This window comes from Cervus elaphus, chromosome 11, assembly GCF_910594005.1.
Source record: "Cervus elaphus chromosome 11, mCerEla1.1, whole genome shotgun sequence".
Lineage (NCBI taxonomy): Eukaryota > Metazoa > Chordata > Mammalia > Artiodactyla > Cervidae > Cervus > Cervus elaphus.
This window is the reverse complement of record NC_057825.1, coordinates 2,982,042-2,994,989: the sequence shown is the minus strand read 5'-3', so window position 1 is coordinate 2,994,989 and position 12,948 is coordinate 2,982,042. Positions and strand designations below refer to the sequence as shown.

Below are 12,948 nucleotides of genomic sequence, written 5' to 3'. Positions count from 1 at the left end.
AACACTGCCCAGGGTGATGGCTGGGGAGGTTCCCACAGTCGTCCGGGGACGGGGGAGGCGAGGGCGGCTTGAGGATGGGAACCTGAGGCAGCCCTGCCCACCCTCTGAGTGAGCACGATTCAGCAGGCACTTCCAAGAGTTCGTTTATAAAAAACAGTGACGAGCACAGTCCCAATTCAGCAGACTCACTCCCCAGAGTCGGCGGGAGCCCCAGACCCTGCTCTCTGGCTCCCTGAGGCCCGGCTGGAGTGAGCCCAGCTGGTGGCCTGAGCCCCTCCTCTCCCTGAGGGCCTGATGCAGGCCGGCCTCTGTGCCCCGCAGGCCTGGGCGGGAGGGTGGGGGCCGGGCAGCTGGGCCCTGCCCTGTCAGCCCATGGGGGTCCAGACCCGCTCCCACGCCAGACCCCAGAGGCACGGGGGTGGGCGAGGCCCTGCCCTCAGAGCTTGGGGGGCTGACTCCCCCTTGCAGGGACATCGGGGGGGACCTGGACCCAAGGCAGTGACAGGAAGAGACGCCCCACTTCTGGCGGGGGACGGCTAGAAGAGACACAGTGGTGTCTGGTGGGCGGGGGGGTGTCCCTCTGTCCATCGTCCAGCCAGGTCCTGCCCAGCCCCGGGCCTTGATTACTGGGCCTCCTGGGCGGTGGGCCCCGAGGGGGCCCCGTTCTCCTGGGAGGCAGGCCCCGAGGGGGCCCCGTTCTTCAGGGGGATCTTGGATATGTGGAAAAAGCGCGTCCTCATGGCCTGGTGGCAGGTGTCCAGAAGCTTGGGGACATCGGCGACAGTGAGACCACGGGTGGGGATGGCGTCCAGCACCTCCACCTGGATGGTTCCTGTGGGGGCGGGGTGGGGGCATCAGCTGCCTGGGGGCTCCCACGGGGGGCCTCTTGCCCCCCGTCTTGGCCGTCTGCCAGCCTCCCGAGGGCCTGGGCTGGGCCGGGCTCTTCCCAACACCCCGGTCTCTTCCCAACACCCCGGTCTCCGGCTGTTGGCTCTTAATTGTGAATCACTGATGTGGGCACACACGTGCTCTCAGGCACATTCACAGCGGGCGTGGACGAGTGTGCGCCCCCTCGTGAGGACCGGTCAGGCTCCAGGATGTTCCCTCCCCCGGGATGCTCCGGGGAAGCCCCCTCCTGTGATCCACAGGGGTGCAGGCGGCCTCGGGGTCCCGGGTGTGGGGCAGGCAGCTTCTCCCTTGGACCCACTTCCCACCTGGGCACGAGGCACCCTCGTGTGGGGGTCTGGAGGGAAGGATGGAGGGAGGTCCTGAGCTCTGGGGTGGGGGGCGTGGGGGGCGTCCCCGGGTGGCTGCTGCCTGAGAGTCGGGGCTGGATGCACTGGTTCGGAGCCCACCCGGGGCACGGGAAGCACGCCCCTCAAGGGCCCCCGAGCTGTGGGCACGGCTGGGCCTCCGCCCACCCCCAGGAGCCACGGCCTCGGGGCTCAAGGCGGGGCCTAATTCCTTCTGCCCCCAGTCGCTGAGGGGCGCGGCCTGGAGTAGCCCCCCCAAAGCGGGGTCCGGGTGTCACGGGAGATCAGGTGGGCGGGCCTGCGTGTGCACAAGGCTGTGCGTATGGGGGCGGGGGGCTACCTGAAGTGAAGAGCTTCGTCTTACAGCTGTAGAAGGAGGAAAAGCTGGAGTAAACCACGGGGATGATGGGTACCTGGGGACAGCAGACGCGGCAGCCTGAGGACGGAGCCCAGCCCGGCCTCGGAGCTGATCCCCAGACAGAGCCCTGCCTGCCCCCATGGCCCCTGCGGCCACCCTGCCTCAGGGCGCGTCCACACACTGTCCCCGGGACACCCTTCGTGCTCTGGGTGGCCCCGAGTCCATAAACTCATCCTGCACATTTTCATTCAAGTATCCCCTCCTCCAGGAAGACTTCCTGGGTTGGCACACATCCATTTGATTCACATTCCGCATCCCCCAAGGGTCTCAAGATGACCCAGGGCCCTGCCCAGTTTAGCCGGAGGAGGTAACTGAGGTCTTTCTGCCCATCTCTTCCTTCTCAGCCTCTCCCCCCACCCCAGGGAGGAGCTGGGGGCAAATCCAGCCAGGGGAGGGGGCAGGGCCTGCCAGTTTTCCTGGAAGACACCAGGGTCAAGTCCAATGATGACTTCAACGGTGGTTCCAGTGTCAGAAATAGCACCTGGGAGTAATCATTAACCCCAGGGTGAGGAACTGACAGGAAATATGCTGCCCGGCGTCCTGGCTGAGACTACCCTGACCCCACCAGCCCCCAAAGCTCCGCTCTTCTCTCCCATGACCCCAGTGACCCCTTCTCCACCGCAGAGGGAAGAGATGCCAGCCCCCGGCCTGTGGCGGGGGTCTCCTCCGCCAAGTGCTCAGGCAGGGCGGGGATCAGAGCCCAGGCGCCTGTCCCCACCATGGGCAGCCCGTCCACCCCTCCCTCCAGCTCCCCCACCCCCCACGCCGGCACTGGCTGGGAGCTTCTGGAAGAAAGGCTCTCCCAGCCTTGCTCAGGGCCACCAGGGGGTGCTGGAGGCCACCTGTCCCAGGTGAAGGCCAGGAGAAAGCACAGCCCTGCCCAGCTGCCAGCCTGACCCTGCCCAGGCAGGAAGAAAGGCTCCCCCCGCCCCGCTGATGACTTTCCCTTCGCACAGCCCCCAGCACAGGACAAGAGGCTGAGACAGGGCACCCGAACCCCCGGGAGCCCCGCCCCACGGAGGGACAGGCCCCCAGCCTCTCCCGCCATCGCCCCCAGATCTCCGGGACACCTGGGACAAATTGTACCCCTAGAAGTCAAGGACCAGAGCAACACGAAGCCCCGTGCAGGGCTCTCCGCTCACTCTGTCCTGGCCCATGTGAGCCCTGGTGCACACCCCCCACTCCCCGCAGCCACTGCCAAGTCCCAAACCACGCCCCGGCGGGGGGTGCGGGGGCGCTGAACATGACCTTGGCAGAGCCCCGCCGAGACCCCAGGCAGCGGGCCTTCTTTACGCCCGGCCAGCGGGAGCCTGGAGCTCCGTGGGCAGGTACGGAGGTGATGCGCGTCATTCCAGCTGGGCCCAGCCTTCACGCCCACAGCGGCTAAGGGGCCCCAGGGACCGCCCTCCACGGCAGCTCACGGACAGGTGCTGCCTGTCCAGAGGCAGGGGGTCGCCGAGCGCCGGTGGCCCCAGCCGGCCGGGAGGTCACCGTCAGCCATAGGCCAGCCTGGATGCGCTTCCCGCCCCGGTCGCCCCGGGAGGCCGCAGCCCCGACGCACCTGGGCCTGGATCGCCAGGTAGAAGGCACCTTTCTTGAAAGGCAGGAGGTCCCCGTTGTCGTTCCGCGTGCCCTCCGGGTAGATCCACACTTTGAGCTGTCGGGGAGACAGGAGGCTGCACCCAAAAGCCGGCGGCCGCCCAGGGAGGCACCCACCCCCGGGGAGCCCCACTTCTCAGCAGAGACCACCACCGCTGACAGCCGAGGCCCCGCGCCTGGCTCTTCTGTATGCGATTCTCAGCCACGCACCGATGAGGCGGGTTCTTCTGCCGCAGGGACTCACCTTCGGGGCCCGACCTGACACCACGATCAGGCGTGAGTGTCCACAGCGCTGGGCGCCCCGGCCCCGGGCACTCACCTTCTCCCTGACCATGCGCTCGCCCACGTCAGTGATCACGCTCATGGCCGTCTGAGAGCGCTGCCGGTTGATGAAGAGGACGCCCCCCAGGTACATGATCAGGCCCACGGGCCCCAGGAAGAGCAGCTCCCGCTTGGCAATCTGCACGCAGCGGTCGGGGAGGACCTCCATGAGGCCTGCGGGCGCCGGACGTCAGGCAGGGACAAGAGGAGACAGGGCGAAGCTCAGGGGCCACTCCCCAAGGAGAAGCGGGCCAGCCCTGGGCCTTGGACATCACTGGCCCTGGGCGCCGTCTGGCCTCTGAGCCTCAGCTTCCCAGCAGGGGAGGCACTGAAGCGGGGCTCCCGCAGCAGAGCCCGGGGCCCCCGCACAGGCTGCCTGGTCCCCCATTACCTGCCGCAGGGAGGCGCCGGTCCCCGCCCCGTCCAGTGTCAAACGCCCGCCTGCCAGCCCGGCTGGGTCCAGCCTCCACCGAGTGGGACAGCAGCCTCCCCCTACCCCCAGGCAACTGGGGAGGGTCAGCCCTCCCCCAGACCCCCACCCCGCCGCGGCCCGGCCTTACCCATCATGTCCAGGATGCTCTGGTGGTTGGAGATGATGACGCAGGGCCGGTCCTCGTCCAGTGTCTCACGGCCTTTGACCTCGAAGCGCAGGCCGTATACGTACTTGAAGGACCGGACAAACCAACTGATGATGCTGCGGGGGAGACGGGCCCCGTGAGAGAGGGCCGCTGCCCCGGTGTGACTCGGGCTCTGCGTCCACAGCCTGGAGACCCCCAGCCCACCCTGGCAGGCTGGCCGCTGACCCTGAGCCCACCTTCCCCTCCGAGAGCCTGCAGGTCTTGTCCCTTAGCAGGATGGCTCCCCCTGCCCTCCTGCCCCCCGCCTCCCAGCCAGTGACATGAAGATCACACAGAAGCAAGGCCTCGGGGACCCCAACGCCGGGCCATGGGAAGGACGCCTCCTTCCACGTCCGCGTACCCGGATCTGCCCCTGTCATCCAGCCTCCACCCCTGAAGTCCTGCTTTTCACGCCAGGCGGGGGGGCCCGGCTGAACGGGGGTGCAGACTGAGAACCCCCGGGCTGGCTAACTCTGCTCAGTCGCATCAGAGCCCGAAGGACCCAACGTGGAGAGGCCGCCCGCAGAGGCGGCCGGGGCAGGGGGCCCCCCATGGGACATGGGACGTGACCGTCCCTCAAGGCAGAGCCACACCCAAGGGAGGGAAGCATGGGTACCAAGCGGAGACCTCGGCGAGGAGCTGAGGGCTGCTTCCTGGTTCGGAAGAGCCGCTGCTGGGGAGGCCGGCCCAGCAGGTACCATCAAGGTGACATGGCCTTCACGCCTCCTTGCCCTACAAACCAGCAGCCTGCCCGTTTCACACACACACACACACACACTCAAGGTCACACAAGGATGCCAGGGGAGCTAGGATGTGCGTGGGCCCTGCTCCCAGCAGGAGGCTGCCCTGGGCATGCATGACCCGGAGGGGCCTATCCCCGCAGGAGGTGACGGGTGATCCCTGGGGACGGCGTCTCCGGGTAGCTGGCTGGCAGGGAGAAGGTTGACGCCACATATACTTGGCACGGGATCGGTGGCAGTGAGGGGTCAGAGCACACGGGGGGATGGAGCCCGAGGCTTGCGGTCACTCCTCTGCCGCTCCGGCAGGGCCCCTGGGTCCTTCTCACCCGTGGGTGGCGGGGGGCTGAGGGCGGGCTGCCGGTGACCCAAGAGCTTTCCACGTCCCGCCCAAGATTCCTGCACACACCCCCACCCCCACCCCCTGCCGCCAGGGAGCTCCTCACAGCCCTGACCGGGAGGCAGGCCTTTTCCACTCCAGCCAGAAGGGCCTGGGCCCAGAACTGGTTCTCAATAGAGCAGAGGCTCAGAGCTGGGCCCTGGGCCTGAAGGCAGCCTCAAGTCTTTAAAAGTGTGGTTAAAACACACACGGCACAACGTTTACCCTCTGAGCAGGTCTGAAATACACAGTTCAAGTGCAGTCACGTTGTTGCGCAACTGCCCCCACCCTCCGTCCCCAGGACTCTTTCATCTTCTCAAATTGACGGACACGCTGTTCCCATTACACACGCACTACCCGCCCCGGGCCCCAGCATCTACTTTCGGTCTCTGTGGCTAAGACTCCTCTGAGCCTCACACGAGTGGATCCTATCAGCTCTGCCTCTCTGTCTGAAAGTCAGGCTCGCATCTGGCCCACACAGCCTCTCTCCCCTCCTCCTCTTCCCTCAGCGCAGGTGGGAGAGAGGGGCTCTGCGAGGGAGGCAGCTGAGCCCCGGCTGCTCTCACAGTCGGGCCAGCCGGCCTTGCTGGACCCGGAAGCCAGGCCGTCCTCCTTAGCGCTGAGCCTCTGCCAGCTCGAGCCAGACCTGTCCCTCTGTCCCCACCCGGCTCAGAGGTGCCCCTGGCTTGGACCCTCTCGGGAGACCTTGCCTGGCCATCTCAGCTGGGGAGCCTCGGGCTTCCCGACTGCCAAGAGACAGCTTCTCGGGTCATTGTGAGGCTTGACTGACCCAAGGAGAAGGCGCAAGCAGGCCATTCACAAACGGGAAAAACGTGCGTCGTCCAACAACACAGAAGCACGCAGTCCCACTGGCCATCAAAGGAAACGCGGATTGAAACGAGAAGCCCTGTCCTCATCCTTCAGATCGGCAGAGGACAGCCGGGTAACGGGAGGTGCCGGCAGGTGTTGGGAAACGGCCCAAGGCTGCCGGCAGAGGTGGGAGCCCGCAGAGGTTTCCGGAGGAGGGCAGGCTGGCCGCACCTAGCGGAGCCCTTAAGAAGCCTAGTCCCTGAGATCTGCAATCCTCTTCTGGCAACTGATCCTAAAGCTGTCGACGCCCAGGCGAGGTCAGGATTAGGGAAAGAACACCTAGCGTCCCCGTGGGGACAGCCGAGATAGACAGGGCTGCGGCAGAGGAAAGAGCAAAGATCCCTATTTATTTGCTGCCAGGACGGTTCCCGGGACTTCTAATGCAAACCTGTCTCTTGCATTTCCCTGCCATGCTCACAGAGTCCCAGGCCACGTCGGGAAAGGACAGTGGGTCTCTCTGGTACTGGTATCTACTGGCTCCGTTCTTCTTAAACATTTGTGATGAAGGACTGCCTTGGTGGTCCAGTGGTTAAGAGTCCACCCTTCCAATGCAGGGAGGCCCTGGTTCGATCCCTGCTTTATTCCCTGATTGGGGAACTAAGATCCCGCATGCTGCCTGACTCAGCCAAAAGGAAACAAATTGTGGTGAAATATACATAACATAAAATCTATCATTTTAAACCATTTACAAGTGTATAATGCAGTCCTCCCAAACATCCCTCTCCAGAACTTCTCTGTATTTTCTTTTTGTATCTAATTGACAGGATCAGTATTTGGGGGTGGGGGAGGATGAAAGATACTGTATATACTGTGATCTCAGTATCCTGTGATACTCAGCCTAGCAGGGGCCTCTCCCATCCCAGTTGAGGCAGACCTCCCAAGGACCAAAGGGTTCCAGAAGGGACAGACAGGCCCCGGGGGCAACTCGCTACATTTTACAAATAAGGGCACTCAAACCGAAAGGACACAGCCACTGACATAAGCACAGGAAGACAAGTACAGGAAGCCGAGAAAGAAAGGGGCATCTCGGGAGCAGATAGAAGCGGGGAGTGCTCCTCAGAGGGAGGTGTCCGTCAGTCACTCCCTGCAGGGGGGTGGGCGCCGGGGGTCTCGCTCTTCCTCCTCCTACTATCCCGTCTTGTCAAGGTTTTCTGAAAAAGGGGTGGGGACACCCTACCATTCTCACAGTGCTTCCTCCAGGAGGAGGGAGGCTGCCCAAGCTGTGCAGAGGCTCCAGGGCCCCGGCAGGGAGAGCCGGTCTGTCCTGGCCTGGAGTGCAGCACGCTCGTAACCACAGGGACGGACGCCCCACACCCACGCCCGGGAGCAGCAGCGCCACGCTACCTGCAAAGCCTGCCCGGGGACAGACGCCAACTGTCCAGTTTCGCTCAGACAGCAACCCCACAAGGTCATATAGGGAAGTGGAGGCTCAGCAAAGCTGAGCGACTGGCCCAGAGTCACACAGCGGGGAAGCCGGGATGGGCTGGAGCCCGTCCCTAAACCTGACTTTGGAAAAATGCATGGAAAATGCCAGGCACAGGCCCACCTGGAGGCGGGGCGATGGCTCCGGGGCTGCCAGGTGGAGCTCCACTGCAGACCTTCCCTCACGCCCTGAGGGCGCTCTCTGGCCCCCACCCCACCCCCAGCAGGAGGGCCTCTGCGCTTCTCTCCCAGCAGGAAGCTCTGAGCAGCCTCCCTCCCCAGGCAGCCAGGCCCGCCCAGCCCAGGCCTCTTCGGAGCCCAGCTGACCCCAGTGCCCCTCCCCACAGGAAGCAGGGCCCCAGCTTCACAGCTGGAGTCACAGGTGTGGCCAGGGATGTTGGCACCCACGCCCTGCAGCCCCAGCTTCAGTCCTGCCTTTCCCGGGAGGCGGAGCCAAGGCTGCCTGAAGCTGAGTGGCCCAGCCTTCCAGAAGCACTTGCAGGCAGCTGTGGGTGACCGGTGCCAGCTCTCCCCGCAAGGCAGGGGGGCCTGCCCCTCTTTCCAAGAGCCCACAGGGACAGTGATCTCCGTAAGCAGAGGAGCCATCCTCACCCCTCGTGGGTCTTTCTCAGGAGCCCTCCACTTAACCCTGATCTGGGCCGCTGGCCTCAAAGGAAGCGCCATAAACGTGCGGACTCTCAAGGGCCTGGGGCCAAAGCCCTGGCAGCCAGCCTCCATGGACCAGCTGCGCTCATCTGGGGACACCCAGACCCCGCCCCAGCTCTGGGTCAGACAGGCCCTGACGCTCCTCTCATAGCTGTGACCTTGGGCAACGGACTTGACCTCCCTACATTTCTTGCTTCCACTCGTGAGACTGGAAGGTCATGGAAGGGTCAAGTTAGATGAGGCTGGAACCCCCGAGACACCTGCCGGGCCGGGGAGCCCTCCACAGACAGCGGCTCTGTTGGCGACAACACAGGCAGAAAAGAATCCAAAGTAAACGGAAGAAGCCCGTCCCCCAGCCAGTACCTGCTCCTGGCCGCTGGGAGGTGGTTCAAGGTCAGGTCTCCGCTACCTGCTGACCTTTGCCCTCAGCCCCGACTCAGGCTAGACAGCCCTGGGGAGGCCCAGTCGCTATTTCGGCCAAGCGGCGTCAAGTCCTCAGCCAGACCCCGTGGGCTTTGCCCTACAACATGGCAGGGGTGGAGGGGGGTGGTTGGTGGCACTCACTCGGGAAGGCCCTGCCAGGAGGGCAGGCACACAGAGCCATCAGTCTGCTCAGGGGACCAGAGGCCCCAGCGAGGCCGCCTGGCAGGCAGCGGCCTTTCCCAAGCGTCAGACGAGCCGGAACACAGGGTGGGCAAGAGCTGGGGGCGCGAGCCTCTGCGGGTGCCCAGAGGCGCTAAGGGGGCTCAGGAGTGGCCTGGAAGGAGGTGGGGCCACGAGCAGTGTCCAGATCTCGGGAGCGCTGCTTCTGGGCCTGCAGTCCACCCAGGGGGAGGGCTGCCCCCACCATCCAACCCCAAGACCAGGGCCCCAGGCCCTGGCTGCAGCCATGCCCATCCTCAGCGGGTGGGGGCTCTACCGACCTGGCGCCTCACTCTCCTGCCCCTACTCTGCAGCCTAGCTGTGGTCCCAGCTGCTCGTCCTGGTCACCTGGAACGTGTGAGAAAGGAAACTCTCTGTGTTAAAGTGCTGTTACCTGGTTTCCTGGTCCTACAGACAAAGCCAGCTCTAATTCGGCTAATCCCGGGCCTCGCTCTCTTCTCTGTCCAGCGGGTGTGTAATCCCGGGCCTCGCTCTCTTCTCTGTCCAGCGGGTGTGATAAGGGCATCTGCCCCCAGGGTGAGGACCCAGCCTCTCCTGGCACGCAGGCCCTCGCCAGTCTGGGAGAGGGTCCCTGGCCTCAGCCCCAGCATGCTCGAAACAGAGCCTGTCTCTGGTCCTCCGCGCCCAGCACTGCCCGGCACGCTCAAAATTCACAACTCGACGGCAAAGGCCTCCTTGGCTGCCCCATCACAGAGAAGGGCTGCTGGTTACAGGGAAGATGGGAGAGCGAGGGGGTGGGTGGAGCTGGGCTGTCCCTCCTGGAACTGAGGACTTCCCCTGAGCCTGGTCTCCAGCCCCAAAGTGGCCACGGTGCTGCCCCCAGCCCCGATGCTGGGTGAGACAGATGAAAGATGAAAAGACCCACCTTGAAGTCACCCTCAGGGTCTGCAGCCTAGGTCTGCCGCATCCTAGCTCTGGGGCCTGCCAGTTGCCTCCCCACCCACTCCCCCATCCCCCAGAAACATGAGTTTCAAGCTGCTTCTCTGCGGACTCATCTGTAAAGTGGGACTAGGAACAACCCCCCTCCCTAAGGGTGAAGCATCCGCCAGTGCTTGGGGGGGTGCAAGGCAAAACTGATGGGCAGGGTCCTTTCCGGAAGTCAGGGTTAAACTGGAGCGGTGGAGGGGGGTGCAGCCAGGCGCCCACACAGTCCCAGCCCAGGAGGGGCCTGAAATGAGGGAGCCTGTCCACATGGCCCCCAAACCTCACTGTCCTCGCGGGCCTGTCCCTGGAGGGACACAGCGCCTCCACGACCTCTGCATTTCTCAGCCCTCCACGGCCGCGTCCCTTGGAGAACTCGTGTTCACAAGGGACCCTCCTCTCTGCCGTCACTGGGGAGCCGTGGGTGTCCTCACAATGACCCACCCTGTGGGACCTGGGGCTGCAGGGGAAGGGGGCTGTGGGTTCCCAGACCCCCAGGCCTGCCTCTCTCTGGGGAGGACTCAGCACCTCGGTTATATCCTGGGTTGGCCTCTGCAGAGCCTGAGTCGGGCAGTCCCGGGGAGGGAAGCTCCCTCCTGAGCACCTCAGGGGGACGCCCCGGCGGGCCCGAATCGCCTGCGAGGCTGGGGGCCAAGCTGGGCTCCTGGGCTTGGGGAACAAGCCGGAGACAGCAGAGGCCACGGGGCTGGCTAGGTCTGGGGTGCCACGTGCTGGTCAGGCCGCCCTGCCAGATCCACCACCTGGTCAGAAAGGGTGGTTGTGACTTCCAGTCTGACCCCGGGGAAGCAGCTTTCAAGCTCAGGCCTGGAAGAGCAAGTTGGACCTTTTAAAGACAAGGCCACCTGGCAACACAGAGCCAGGGAGAGAAAGGGTGACCGCTGGGAACGCCTGCTGAAAACCTGCTCCAGGACTCGCGTCCCACCCGCACGCAACGCAAGCCAGGCTCAGGGCCCCTCCTGCCTCAGAAACAGACGCGTCACCCTCGGTCCTGGCTGTGAGGGGGCAGCTGCCCCTCCGAGGAGCCCACCAGCCCTTGCTGCCGGAAACCACCCCCTGCCCTGCTCCTGGCTGGCCCCCAGCAGGTGCGGAACGGACACGGGCTGTGAGCCCACTGTCTGCAGGGGGGTCCCAGGGCCTCAAACTTAGGCCAGCATCCCTGCCAGCAGGGCCCAGCTCTGAGGAACCCCCTATTTCTGGATACAGGCCCTCCCCATCCCAGAGAGCTGACTGCTTGGGAAGACAGCTGGAAAGGCAACAAGTGGGCCACCCCTGTGATCTCTGCTCCCTGGGTCGCTGCCCTGGGCCACGTGGGGAGGAGGGGGCACTAGAGACTCACGGCCCACCCACCAGGCTTCCCCACTCTTAGTCCTCACACCCACTTCTGGGGCGGCGGGAGCCACATATCCCTGAAAACAGCCGGGAAGAACTGTACAGAGGAGGTCAGTCCTGGCAGCGTCAGCCCGCCCGGATGGACAAGGCGAGGAAGGGCAGAAAGCCAGGACCCCTCACCCCCTGCCCTGTGAGCGCTGGGGTGGTGGGGGCCTTAGGGACCACAGTATTCCCAGCCCAGGCCACAGCCAAAAGGCCATCATTGCCAAAGCCACAGGGTGGCATGTTAGCAGCGGTCCCTCCTCGCCAGAATCTGGGGGAAAGGGCCACGGAGCCCCTCTCGGGCCACCATGCACCGCTGCCCCCAGCCCCTGCCTCTGCCCGGAAGAGGTCTCTAACTCTTCCTGTCAGCCCAGCCTGACCCCCACCACAGCAAGCTCCCCAACCCCATGGATGGGGGGACACCCTAGCCACCACCGCGTTCTTTCCCCTGGCTTAAAGCTGGACCCCAAGGGCCAGCAGTCCCCGCCCCACCTCCCCGGGCTGGAGCCACCACACCTTCCTAAGCGGAAGGAAGGGGCTGAGCACACGTGCGCTCATCGCCCGACAGGTGGGCGGGCGGGGTGGCGGGGAGGGGACTGAGACCCCGGCGCGGCGGTGCATGGCGGCTAGCCCCCACCCCCGCCACGGGGAAGCGTCACCGAGCCTCCGCCCGCCCGGCCCGGCCGCATTCCTCTCGGAGCCGCCGGCACCCTGCGCGGCGCCGAGGGCCAGACCTCTGTAAAGCCCTCCGTGCCGGCCCCGGGCCGGGGCCCCGGGGCAAGGGCGCGGGGACACGATGACACGGGCTCCGGAGGCCGCAGCCCACCCACCACCCCCCGGCGCGCTCCCCGACCCGCTCTCCCCTCGGGCGTCCGAGAGCTCCCCCCACCACTCCCGGAGCCCGGGAGAGGCAGGCGCGGCAGGAAGGAGGGAAAGGACACGGGAAAGTTAGGGAAACGGAAGCGGTCCCCCCGCGCCCGCCCGGCCCCCCTTGCCTCATGTTCTCCACCGTCCGGCCCCCGTGGCGCAGCAGGCAGACGACCGCGGCCATCGCCGAGGCCGTGAAGCAGAAGGCGCAGTACAGGCCGATCTTGGCGTAGAACCGGGCCGAGCGGCTCAGCTGCGCCAGCAGCAGCAGCAGCAGCAGCGCCGCGGTCAGCCACGGCCACAGCTCCATAGCCGCGCCCGGAGCCCCGACGGCGCGGGCCGCAGGCTGCCTGCCTGGGCTCCGGCCGCGGGCTGGCGGCGGCGGCGGGCCCTCCTCCCGCTCGCCCCGCCCGGCCCGCGCCCCTTATTGCGAGGGCGGAGGGGCGGGGCGCCCGGGCGGGTGAGCGCGGCGCGCGAGGGAGCGGCGAGGTGCGCCCCGCCCGCGACGGTCCCCGCCCCGCCCAACTCCGGCCCGCCCCGCCTCCGGATGGTGCCCCGGCCCGGGCGCCCCCAGCCCCCTCACCTTCGCAGCGGGTGACCTGGGCCGTGGCGCCCCGCAGACCCCCACCTCCGATCCGGACCCCCTCCTCCGTCCCCGCCCGCAACCGCCGGCACCGCCCCTGAGCCCAGACCACGACGGCGCGTGCCAGCCCGGTCACCGCACAAAGGGGCCCTTGAGCCGCGCACGGTGACCGGACGGGTAGCCTGCCCCTTCGGGTCCCCTCCGGCGACTGTGAGGAGACCCAGGCCTGTGGGGAGGGGT

General features: G+C 66.0%; 1 protein-coding gene across 1 annotated transcript; it reads right to left on the bottom strand.

Annotated features, from left to right (window-relative positions):
- Positions 1–125: 125 nt before the first annotated feature.
- AGPAT2 (1-acylglycerol-3-phosphate O-acyltransferase 2) lies at positions 126–12,543 on the bottom strand. Its single transcript, XM_043916455.1, has 6 exons — positions 12,254–12,543; positions 4,152–4,285; positions 3,590–3,765; positions 3,233–3,328; positions 1,594–1,666; positions 126–832 (listed from the first exon to the last, which is right to left on the bottom strand). The coding sequence occupies exons 1-6, from the start codon at positions 12,433–12,435 to the stop codon at positions 624–626; spliced, it is 870 nt and encodes a 289-aa protein (XP_043772390.1). The 5' UTR covers positions 12,436–12,543; the 3' UTR covers positions 126–623.
- Between the last annotated feature and the right edge of the window lie 405 nt (positions 12,544–12,948).

Bases quoted from the DNA above. Each gene is read 5' to 3' on its own strand.
- AGPAT2 (XM_043916455.1), bottom strand. From the start codon at position 12,435: ATGGAGCTGTGGCCGTGGCTGACCGCGGCGCTGCTGCTGCTGCTGCTG. The intron at 4,286-12,253 runs GCAAGGGGGGCC...TCTCCCCCGCAG, and splicing joins CGGACGGTGGAGAACATGAG to CATCATCAGTTGGTTTGTCC. The intron at 3,329-3,589 runs GTGAGTGCCCGG...TCTCCCCGACAG, and splicing joins AGCGCATGGTCAGGGAGAAG to CTCAAAGTGTGGATCTACCC.